General features: G+C 61.0%; 1 protein-coding gene across 2 annotated transcripts; it reads left to right on the forward strand.

Moving 5' to 3' along the window:
* Positions 1 to 511: 511 nt before the first annotated feature.
* Positions 512 to 8126, forward strand: NKPD1 (NTPase KAP family P-loop domain containing 1). 2 transcript variants are annotated; one of them, XM_040252545.1, is made up of 5 exons: positions 512 to 579; positions 1317 to 1429; positions 2284 to 2730; positions 4564 to 4695; positions 6032 to 8126. In XM_040252545.1, the coding sequence occupies exons 2-5, from the start codon at positions 1330 to 1332 to the stop codon at positions 7840 to 7842; spliced, it is 2490 nt and encodes an 829-aa protein (XP_040108479.1). In that variant the 5' UTR covers positions 512 to 579; positions 1317 to 1329; the 3' UTR covers positions 7843 to 8126. The 2 variants fall into 2 exon arrangements, with proteins under 2 accessions (XP_040108479.1, XP_040108478.1); XM_040252544.1 differs by lacking the exon at positions 2284 to 2730.
* The last annotated feature ends 3586 nt before the right edge of the window (positions 8127 to 11712 follow it).

Genomic DNA, 11712 nt, shown 5'->3' on the forward strand with positions numbered 1-11712 from the left:
GGGAAAAGCATGTCCACCGAGTGTGGCTCGTTCGCGTGTCCTCACTTTATGTGAAGCATCTGGAGCAGCCGGTAAGTGGGTTGGTTGGAGCCTGTTGCCGAGTGCCAGGCACTGGGCTCGGCAGACTCCCGACGGCTGCGAGAGGCCGCCCCAGATGCCAGTCTACTCAGCAGTGAGGAAGCCAGGCTCAGAGAGGGGAAGTCACCTGGCCTGGCAGGAGCTGGCACCCGAAGCTGGGATCGCTCCTTCCCTGGGCCTGGACTCCCCGCTTCCTTCCTGCCCGCCCGCAGCCGAGGTGCCCAGACCTGCAGACCGTGGCGGGGCCCTCCCTGGGCGGCACCGAGGCCTGCCGTCTCTGTGGCTTACCTCGGGCACCCCCAGTCCTGGAAAGTGGAGCGCAGCAGACGGGGACTGGGAGGGCTTGCTGGGGACGGGGCGGGGACGGGGCGGGCAAACCGGTCGGGCGGCTGGGCTCCCGGATCCCAGGCTCCGTAGTCGGGCCCGCGCTGACGCTGTCGGACGGACTGAGGGGCTGGCGCAGAGCCGGGCGGGGAGCTGGGGCTGCGAGGCTGCCTTCAGGTACGGGAGACCTCAGGCCGGGGGCTGTGGGGTGGGGTGGGCGGGGCCACGCGCCTGGTCCCCAACCCTCACTACCCCGTTTCCGCCGCGCCTTGGTGCCCCCCGCCCCTGCTGCCTCTAAACAGCATCCTTCCCGTCCTTAAAATGGGTGCCTCACATTTTAAACCCGGTGTCCCCCACTACCCCGCATCATCCCTAGTTTGCTCTCTCAGCCTCTCCCAAATCGGACCACGCCGATTTCATTTTCTCCCCCCCGAGAGTGCCCCTCTCTCCAACCCCTCATTACATCCCGAACGCCCCAGCCCTGAAACTCCAGTCGCTGGCTGGGTGGCTCACTGCTCCCACCTCTCATCACTGATTGCGCTGGTTTCAAAGGGCGCCAGCCCCCACGTCCCACAGCACAAACCCCCAATACCTAGTTCCCCCTGGTTTTACTCAACCACACACCAGCTCCCAGCCCACCTCAGCTCAGTACCCCCATTGTCCTGGCCTCTTGGAAACCTCCCAAACACCCCAGATCACCCCCTTAACACCGCCCAACCTGGGGCCTCGCCGTCCACCCCCCACCCCATCCAGACCTCCCAGTGTTCCTTGGAGGAGCACCTCCACCCCCAGCCTCAGGAAGGGGGCTCATCCAGGGCAGGTCTCAGGGAGCCGCCCCGGGGGTAGGCTCTGGCTGCTGGCACCCAAGGCTGCTGGGCACTGAGCCGGGCCCCTCCCGCCCCCTCCCTGAGCAGGCCCCCGGCCACCATGCACCAGCACTGCACCGTCCACTTTGCCAAGGGTGCCCTGCCCCCCCGGACTGCCACCGAGCGCTACTTCTTGGACCCGGAGTTGGGGCACCAAAAAGGTAGGGGTTTAGTTTTGGGGGGTCCTGGCAGCAAGGAGGGGTGGCTGAGGGGGATGGCCAAGCAGAAGAAGACTGTCAGGCCCCAAGAGAGAAAAACCACCAGCACTCACCATAGAGGCGTCTGCACAGGGCGCCGTGGGGGGCCCTGGGAGGCCCACCTGACCTGCCTCTCCTCCCCCAGCATGGGAAGAATTTCCTCCCCGAGTCACCAGGCCTGGGGGGACTGCCCCCCACTTGGGGGGAGCCATGTGGTTGGAGGGAGGGGTCAGAGGGCAAGCCCCCTCCGACAATGAGTGTATGAAGGAAGTAGGGGTCCAGCCTCTCATGGTGACCACAGGTGCTCCTGCTTGGGGTCGGGAGGGGGTGGTTATCGCCCACCAGGGCTGATTCAGCCTCCTTGGGGCCTCCCAGGGCAGCCCCCTTCCCGAGGGCCTCATCTGAGCCAGGTGTGAGGCCCAGCCCCCCTTTCCTAGTCCCCACCCTGTCCCCTCTCCGCAGTCACCTCCCGTCACTCTGGCCTCTGGGCCAACCGGGCCAGCTCCCAGTGGAGTATTCTCAGTGCCTGCACTGGGGGACAGCCCGAGGACTGGGGAATTTGGGGGAGCAGGGACTCCAGGACAGCATCGCCACTCTAGTCTCTGACCTGGCTGAAGCCCAGGCCTCCACACTTCCTCCCCTCCTTCCCACCCCAGCCGTGGGAGAGTGCAGGGCGAGGCTGCCCCTCTGCCCTCACCCCCTGCTCATCTTTCTGATTTCTCCTGAGCCCCCTCCACCTGAAGACCCGACCTGGTTCCTGCCAGTGCCCTCAGGGCTCGGGGACCCAGGCCCAGTCACCCCCACTTCCTTCCTTCCAGGACGCTGTCATCAGGGGTGCCATGACCCAGCAGCACCTGGCGCCCACAAGCCCTGTCGGCCGACCCCCCAGGCATGCCGGCAGCTGGCCTACCATGGCCACCAGGGGGGGCGCGGTGGCTGTCGCCGGGGCCCCCAGCCCCCCACCCAGCAGCAGCAGCAGCAGCGGAGGCGGCAGCCCCAGCCCCCGCCTCCCCAGCCCCCGCAGCAGTGTCTCTGCTCTGTTCACGGGGCCCAGAAGCGGCCACCTGCAACCACCGCTGCCCCCGCGCAGCCGGCCAGCGCCCCCCAGCCGCCCCCCACCTCACTCACTGCGGCCAGCATCCCTGCCACCGGCGGCCCAGCCCTGCCCTCCGCAGCCGGCACCCTCCTGGAGCCCAGCAGGCCCACGGACGCCCGGCCCCTGCCCGCCCCTGCAGCCTGTGGCTGCTTCACCTCCTACAGCTCCGGTGCTCGCCCAGCCTCCCCTTCCCAGGCTGTCCCTGCCACCTTGCTTCCCGCCTGGGCCTGGGGCCTGCCCTCCTCACCCCTCCATCTGGGCTCTGTCTGGAGGGCGCTTGTCCCCGACCCTGGGCCTCGGGGCAGCCACCACTGCTTCACCTGTCAGGAGCCGAGGGTCCCGGGCCAGGCCAGGGCCCTGGCCCCAGCTCTCTCCCTCTGCTGACACCCTTGCTCTGCTTCGTCTCCCCCAGCCCTCCTGACCTGGGGCAGTGGGTGATGAGCACCAGCTTGCTGGCCAGCTCGGGGGTGGGGGAGATGGGTCAAGTGTGCGGCTACAGCCAAAGGTGTGGAGCGGCCTGGGAGATTGGGAGAGCAATGCAACCATGGGAGGGGACTGGCCCTCTGTCAGTGTTGTGATTGACATTGACAAGTGACACCCAGCCTCTCACTCATTCATTCATTCTGTGACTAGGTATGGACACCTACAGGAGTGCCAGGCTCTGTTCTGGGAGTGCCCCAGGGAGCAGGGCGGACAGATTGCTGCCCTTATGGAGCTCGCATTCTGTAGGCAGTTGGGGGAGGCGGGTTTAGAGGAAACAACAGGAAAGTTCAAAACAGCGTCACCAGGTGATAACCATGTTGGGGTGAGGATAAGGCAGGGAGGGGAGATGGGGTCTGCAAATTAAGCAGGGTCATCAGGTGAGACCCCAGTAAGTCGACCTTTGAGCAACATGGGGCAGTTCTCTTGAGTCAGTGGCGAATCCACTGGGCCTGAGGTGGCCGGTTCATGGGCCAACAAGGAGGTGCTTGTGGCTGGATCGGGGGAGGTGAGGAGGAAGGCCAGGTAGGGCCGAGAGGGCCAAGGGCAGCCAGACTGTGCGGACCTCGTGGCCGCAGTGAGGGGTCAGCCTTCTCATGGAGAGGCAGGAGCCGTGAGGGCCCAGGGCTGACTCTGGGGCATGACATGAGAGTTGACTCCTGGAGTCCAGGCGAGAGGGGCTGGCAACCTGACCAGGGAGGTGGCAGCAGAGGTGGGCACTCACACTGGTTTCGAGGGCTGTTTTGAAAATAGAGTGCGGCTGAGCTCATCTCCAGGTCGGGCACAACCTCATCTACAGAGAAAAACTAGAGCGCAGCCTCGTGGCCATGATGCCCATTTCACACACTGGCAAGTAGAGGCTCAGTGAGGTGAGGTCAGCCAGTGACCAGACAGAGCAGGCTCAGGTCCTCCCTGGCTGCCGCCTTAGCTCACTCTGGCCCTAGTCTGCCCCCTGCCCTCCCAGCTGTGCCCCCAGGCCCAGCGCTGGCCCTGGGCGAGGGATGAATAACGCAGCCCAGAGGCCTCTATGAAAGCGGGCGTGTCATCCCCACCGAGCACCGTGAGATTGGCCAGTGCCCCCCCACTGCAACCCTGCTGTACCCTCCTGGCGCTCCAACTCTGGGTCCAAGTACTGGCGTTCAGTGGGGGCCCAAAGGGGGAGAGCAGGCCCACTCTGGAGAGTGGGCTGTAGCAACATTGAGCCCCTGTGCCGGGACTCAGACAGGACAGCTGCGCCCTGAAGGGCCACCCCAGACCACGACATTGACAGAGGGCCTGGCCTCCACCAGACCCTTTGGTGCCCTCCGACCCAGACGGGCACATCTGGTCCCGGAGGAGGGGGCTGCCTGCGGCCACAGAAACCTCTGCTGGGGGCTTTGGCCTGAGTCGCAGCTGGGAGATGGGGAGGGGTTGCCAGCGGTGCAGGGAGAGGGCAAGCACTGCGGAGGGCAGAGGGGAGGAGGGTGGTGCCTGGCCAGCCTCACTGACTCGGGTTTCCCCTCCCAACCCCCGGCACCCCCAGACATCTTGACAGAGGATGACGTCTACTGCAGCTGCCTGGCCAAGACTCTCTGCCACGTGCCCGTCCCTGTGACCGTGGGTTTCTATGCCCCCTTTGGCTGTCGCCTGCACATGATGCTGGACAAGATCACAGGTGAGGACTTGCAGGTATTCGAGGGAGAGGGATTAAGGGAAATGGAACCTTGGGTCCCTGCCCCGCCCCAGGCTTCCCCAAGACCTGCTTGCCCCTGAGGTCAGTCGACTTCAGGCCAGAGGCCTGTAAGTCAGCATTAACCAGGTCCCTCCCCATGCCTTTGCCCCACTCCTCCACCAAATCCACTGCACGGAACCTTTCTAAAATACAGTGGTCCAGTGGTTAAGACTGCATGCTGCCACTACAGGGGGTGCATGTTCGATCCCTGGTCAGGGAACTAAGACCTCATATGCCACGAGCTGCAGTCCAACAGTTAAGCAAATAACAACAAAAAATAAAATACTCATCTAGCCCTGTCCTTCCCCTGCTGAGAAGTCTCCCATGGCTTCCCAGCACCCTCCGGAGGAAGCCCAGGTTCCTCGCCAAGGCTGCAGGCTCTTGCTGAGTCCCTCCTGGGCTCTGTGCTCCTTAGGCCCATCTCTTCTCCCCAGCCCGGGCCCAGGGCCGGGCACCCACAAGACCCCTGACAGCAGTGTTAACTGAAAACATGAGCAGGTTCAAACCCTGCTGCAGCTCAGCCCCCAGCCCCAGTCACCGCCAGAGAAACCGGAGGTGACTCACCCCTGTGTGCCCGGCCCTGGGGAGCTAAACGAGCCCACATCTTGTTGTTGTCACAGAGCAAAAAATAGGGTCCTGGGAGGAGAAAAGATCTGGCCAAAAGGCAAAAGCAAACAAAGCTTCTGGTTCACTCACTCACCCTCCTGGCAGGAAGGTCCTGCCCCCAGCCTCTCACGATCCAGTCCTCTAGACATCCTGCCAGCACCCAAGGGATGCGGGGTGGCCAAAACAACTGGGGCCCTGCCCTTCCTGGGCTCACAGACCAGCGCAAGAGACAGACCTGTCCCCACACAGGGAGGACCCAGTATGGGCAGGGCTGCAGTGGAGGAGCTCAGGGCCACCTGAGCCAGCTTGGGTCTCAGGGAAAGCTTCCTGGAAGAGGTGACAGCTGAGCTGAGAGCTGGAGGAGGGGCAGTAAGCCAGGAAAATGGGAGCCCCGGGGTATCCTTGAGGCCCTGCATTTCCCTTCCTCAGCACCTGGCTGCCCCAACCCATCCTCTCTCCTCCGGGGGCTCTATTTCTGACCCCCCCCATCCCATCTCCCCACCTCGGACCCTCCCCTGTTCAAGCCTGGCTCCAGGCCTCTCCTTCCACCCTTGTGCACCTGCCCAGTGCTTGGGGATGGCCCCGGGCTCCCTAACATCCAGGCCCCCGTGCTGGTCTGAGCCGGTTCACATCGCCCCCCCTCCCCCCGCCCCGGCGCCCTCGGTCCCCGCAGCGCTGATGCAGCAAGAGGCAGCCCAACGCGAGGCCGAGGAGCTGGAGCGCGTGCAGTGGCGGCCGCGGCCCGTGCGGGGCTGGGCCTTCCCGAAGCTGCTGTGGTACCTGGTGTTCCTGCAGCCCATCATCACCGAGGTGCACCTGCGGCGCAAGAACGTCAAGTTCCTCTTCATCCGCTTCAGCGCCTGGCAGTACGCAGGCACCGACAAGCTATGGGCCGGCCTGGTGACCACGCTGTGCGAGGGCATCCGCCACCAATACGGCGCCCTGCCCTTTAGCGTGTACTCGGTGCTGGGCACGAAGGCGGCCACGACGCTGGGCTTCCACCAGCGCGAGTGGCAGTGCCGGCACCGCGTGTGCCTGGCGCTGCTGGCGCTGCTGGCTGTGCTCAGCCTGGGCGTGGGGCTGCTCTACCTGTCGGTGGGTGCCCGCTCGCTGAGCCACCGCGCCACCAACAGCAGCCTGCTCCGGGTGTTCGGCGGCGCGGCCACCACGCTGTCGGGCTCCGGGCTGCTCATGGCCGTGTACTCGGTGGGCAAGCACCTGTTTGTGAGCCAGCGGAAGAAGATTGAGCGGCTGGTGTCGCGCGAGAAGTTCGGCAGCCAGCTGGGCTTCATGTGCGAAGTGAAGAAGGAGGTGGAGCTGCTCACCGACTTCCTGTGCTTCCTGGAGATCTACCAGCGGCGCCGGCTGCGCGTCGTGCTCGAGGTCACCGGGCTGGACACGTGCTACCCCGAGCGCGTGGTGGGCGTGCTCAACGCCATCAACACGCTGCTGTCCGACAGCCACGCGCCCTTCATCTTCATCCTGGTGGTGGACCCCAGCATCCTGGCCGCGTGCCTCGAGAGCGCCGGCTCCATGAAGGGCACGGCCGACAACGGCTACCTCTTCCTCAACCGCACCGTCACGCTGCCCTTCTCGGTGCCCATCATGGGCCGCCGCACCAAGCTGCAGTTCCTCCAGGACGCTGTGCAGAGCCGCGACGACCTGCTCTATCGCGAGATAACGCGCAAGCTGCGGCCGCCGGGCGGGGCCGGGGCCAGGGGCGGCGAGGGCACGCAGCTCCTGGAGGTGCAGACGCAGGGGTGGGGCGAGCGAGAGCAGGGCCGCATCGACGCCGAGGCGGCGCGTCGCATCCGCGAAGCGCTCTTCTGCCTGCATGACGAGCGCGACTGCCTCTACGAATACGTGCCCGACAACGTGGTGTCCATGCGGCGCATCGTCAACACCGTGCCCATCACTGTGCGCCTGCTGCAGCAGCAACAGGGGGACTTCGGGGGACCCTCGCCGCGCCAGGCCGTGGCTTGGGTCGTGCTCGCCAACCAGTGGCCGTGCCGCCTCAGCTGGGCCCTGCAGTGCCTGGAGGACCGGCAGCAGGCCGGGGGCGCGCCCGAGGCCCGCGCGCGCCTCTGGGACGTGTTCAGCGACCATAGCCGCGAGCTGCACACCATGACCAAGCCGCTGCAGAACGTGCTTGACCTGGACGGCGACCCTGAGCTTTTCGAGCGCTTCCTGGGCGCCGACTTCCCTTTCACCGTGGCCGAGGCTCAGAGCCTCCTGCGCTGCACCGTCAACCTGGACCACTCCATCCGCCGCCGCATGGGCCTCATCCGGGCTGTCAGCGCGCTCAAGCCACCCAGCCCGCCCAAGTCCCCTGCCCGCGACACCCCCCACGCCGCCAACGGAGCCAACCACGCCCCTAGGGCGGCCCAAGCAAGCCACCCTGCAGGGCACGCCCCTGTGCATGCCAGCGAAGCCCACCAACCCCGGGACTGGGCGCAGGGGGGCAAGCCCAGACCCGTGGCTTGAGCGCCTTTGACTCAGGGGCAATCCAGCCCAGAATGTAAGACTTCTGGGCACAACACTTGCATCTGCCCAGATGAGAGTGTAGGGGGCCTGGCTGGGCTCAAGACCCGGGGGCCAGTGTCCAGAATGGGGCCTGTGGTGCCCATATTTACCAGATGAATCTGTGAGCCAGGGAGAGCCCTAAGCCATGGCCACCAGGAATGGGACAGCGTGTGTGTCCGAGAGCTGGGCAGAAGGACTCATGAGGCAATCGGGGTTCAAGTGCAATAAATGAAAATGTGAAAGCCCCTGAATGGTCTTCCTTGATGAGAGCAGGGAAGCTGAGAAGCAGAGATGGCCCTGGCCTCCCCAGCTCACTGAGGACTGGGCACCAGGCCTGCCTTGTCCTGCCAAGTCTACTGCATTCCCAGGGAGTCGGGCAGGCTCAACTGGCAGCCTGCTCGCTGACATCCCGGAGGCGGGAGGGGCTGCGGGGGCGGCAGGCATGGCTGCGGAGGCAGGGGCAATGAGGGCCAGACGGATGTGCTCCTTGACTCAGTGGAGCGCGCCCAGGCCTCAGGGGATCCAGGTCCCTGTCCCCCCACCTGAGCTTGCCCCTCCGTGGGCAGGGCAGGAGCTGGCATTTCCGAGGGTGGTGTCCCCAGTGACCTCAGCAGGCTGCTCCACTCTCGGGGTGGCTCCTCCCCTGGCATAATGGGTTAATTAGGCTTTGCTGGCACTGCAGTCTGGAGGAGCTGGTGGCACCGCCTCTCCTGGATAACTAACTGTCTGGGGGGGCGGGGGTGCCTGCCTTACGGGTCACTCCAGGCCCACCGGATGAGCCTCTTGAGGACAGGGAAGTTGAGGCACAGAGATGGGGCACATCGAGCCAAAGTGGGGCCCCTCCTAGGGCTAGCCTCCGCATCACGGCTCACCAGCTTCCTTTCCATCTCAGGGACAGAGACCTAGGCTGGGGGCACCACTCCTCTGGGCAGCATGTGTGTCCGAGAGCTGGGCAGAAGGACCCATGAGGCAATCGGGGTTCAAGCGCAATAAATGAAAATGTGAAAGCCCCCGAATGGTCTTCCTTGATGAGAGCAGGGAAGCTGAGAAGCAGAGGATCTGTGAATGCTAGGGGACAGGGAGCCATCTTGGCAGCTTCCCACTTCTCATGGGTCAAAGAGCCACAAGCTAAGGCTATGGTGTGCCTGGCCCAGTTCAGTGGCTGGGGGGGCAGGGCCCTGACAGCCAAGAGGGCAGTCCCAGAGGAAGCCAGGAGCTCTGTGAAGACACCCACCTCCAGGCCAGGCAGCCTAGTGCGGGTACTGCCCTCATGCTGTAGCTCCAAGGTTGGGTGCAGCACCCCAACATCCCTGGCCAATAAATTGCTTCAGAGTGGACATGGGGCAGAGAGAATCAGCCTGTGACTTAAAAGGAGCTGCCGGGACTGAAGCACTGGCAGTCCTGGCAAGGCTGAACTGGTAGCATAATCCCCAGTGCTGAGCTGTTTTCCAACAGCAGGGGGAGAGCCTTCTCAAGAGGAGCCACCGCGGAGAGAGCCATGGTCCTCCTGACATTGTAGACAGGTGTTTCCGTAGATGTGCTGCTGCAGGCAGCATGCTTCCCTTCCCTTCTGCTTCCTCAGCCCACTTGGCTTGGGCAGAGTCTAGGCTGTGAACAAACTGGCCCCAGGAGCGGGGTGCTGGGGAGGCGGAACCAACCTGTAGACAGAAGTCAGGGGTAGGACTAAGCACCGCCCCCCGCCCTCCCACCAGGCCCTCGGAGGAAGCTGCTCCCTGTAATGGTATGCAGCAGTGGTCAAACTGTTTCCCAATTTTATCTTAGATTCTGGCCATGTGCCTGGCAAAACTAGAGCTTTCAGAGACTAAAAAAAACATTAAAAAAAAAAAAAGAGGATACCAGAGGAGCTGGGTGTGGCCAAGATGGCTCCCTGTCCCCCAGCATTCCCAGATCCTCTGTAGTGTGGGGCTTTTGCTGGGAACTGGCGCCTACAAGGGAGTGGATGGAAGTGTGCGTCTTGTTCCCGTCATGGCAACGACTTAAGAGGCAGGCTTGCCTTTTCTCCGCTCTCCTCCTCGGCCTGCCTGCTGGACACAGGGTCTCCTGAGGACCCAGGGATGGCAGAGCCACCAGAGGGCAGGGTCCTGGCTTCTGAGAGTCACTTCATGGAGAACAGCTGTCTGCCACCCGGAATGCCCACGTGCATGAAAATAAATATCTCCCACGTTAGGGCATTGAGATCTTTTAAGATTTGGTACAGCGTCAAGCTGTTGTGAAGGATTCGTGTGTTCACAACAAGCTTGGGTGATGCTTGGATGGCTGAAGGCAAAGGAAAGAAATACTTGGTCAGGGACTTCCCTGGTGGTCCAGTGGTTAGGGCTCTGAGGCTCACTGCTGAGGGCCAAGGTTTGATCTCTGATCAAGGAACTAAGATCCCTTAAGCCTTAAAAAAAAAAACAAAACAAAAACCTTGACCAAAGGGATCTACCTCCAAGATCCAAGACTCCTAAAAGTCAGAAAATCAGGAGCAGTGCAGAACTGGTCTACTAGTCTCCTGGGGCTGCTATAACTAAATACTCCCATGAACAGTATGAAAAGGCAAAATGATAGGAACTCCCCAAGTTATTAGGTGCCCAATATGCTACTGGAGATGAGTGGAGAAATAACTCCGGAAAGAATGAAGGGATGGAGCCAAAGCAAGAACAATACCCAGTTGTGGATATGACTGGTGATACAAGCAAGATCCGATGCTGTAAAGAGCAATATTGCATAGGAACCTGGAATGTCAGGTCCATGAATCAAGGCAAATTGGAAGAGGTCAAACAAGAGATGGCAAGGGTGAACGTCGACATTCTAGGAATCAGCAAACTAAAATGGACTGGAATGGGTGAATTTAACTCAGATGACTATTATATCTACTACTGTGGGCAGGAATCCTTCAGAAGAAATGGAGTAGCCATCATGGTCAACAAAAGAGTCCGAAATGCAGTACTTGGATGCAATCTCAAAAACGACAGAATGATCTCTGTTCGTCTCCAAGGCAAACCATTCAATATCACAGTTATCCAAGTCTATGCCCCAACCAGTAACGCTGAAGAAACTGAAGTTGAACAGTTTTATGAAGACCTACAAGACCTTTTAGAACTAACACCCCAAAAAGATGTCCTTTTCATTATAGGGGACTGCAATGCAAAAGTAGGAAGTAAAGAAACACCTGGGGTAACAGGCAAATTTGGCCTTGGAATGCGGAATGAAGCAGGGCAAAGACTAATAGAGTTTTGCCAAGAAAATGCACTGGTCATAGCAAACATCTTCTTCCAACAACACAAGAGAAGACTCTACACATGGACATCACCAGAAGGTAAACACCGAAATCAGATTGATTATATTCTTTGCAGCCAAAGATGGAGAAGCTCTATACAGACAACAAAAACAAGACCAGGAGCTGACTGTGGCTCAGATCATGAACTCCTTATTACCAAATTCAGACTCAAATTGAAGAAAGTAGGGAAAACCGCTAGACCATTCAGGTATGACCTAAATCAAATCCCCTATGATTATACAGTGGAAGTGAGAAATAGATTTAAGGGCCTAGATCTGATAGAGTGCCTGATGAACTATGGAATGAGGTTCTTGACATTGTACAGGAGACAGGGATCAAGACCATTCCCATGAAAAAGAAATGCAAAAAAGCAAAATGGCTGTCTGGGGAGGCCTTACAAATAGCTGTGAAAAGAAGAGAGGCGAAAAGCAAAGGAGAAAAGGAAAGACATAAGCATCTGAATACAGAGTTCCAAAGAATACCAAGAAGAGATAAGAAAGCCTTCTTCAGCGATCAATGCAAAGAAATAGAGGAAAACAACAGAATGGGAA

The sequence above is a fragment of the Oryx dammah genome, unplaced genomic scaffold (genome assembly GCF_014754425.2).
Source record: "Oryx dammah isolate SB20612 unplaced genomic scaffold, SCBI_Odam_1.1 HiC_scaffold_13, whole genome shotgun sequence".
Lineage (NCBI taxonomy): Eukaryota > Metazoa > Chordata > Mammalia > Artiodactyla > Bovidae > Oryx > Oryx dammah.

Bases quoted from the DNA above. Each gene is read 5' to 3' on its own strand.
- NKPD1 (XM_040252545.1), top strand. From the start codon at position 1,330: ATGCACCAGCACTGCACCGTCCACTTTGCCAAGGGTGCCCTGCCCCCC. The intron at 1,430-2,283 runs GTAGGGGTTTAG...CCTTCCTTCCAG, and splicing joins GGAGTTGGGGCACCAAAAAG to GACGCTGTCATCAGGGGTGC. The intron at 4,696-6,031 runs GTGAGGACTTGC...CGGTCCCCGCAG, and splicing joins GATGCTGGACAAGATCACAG to CGCTGATGCAGCAAGAGGCA.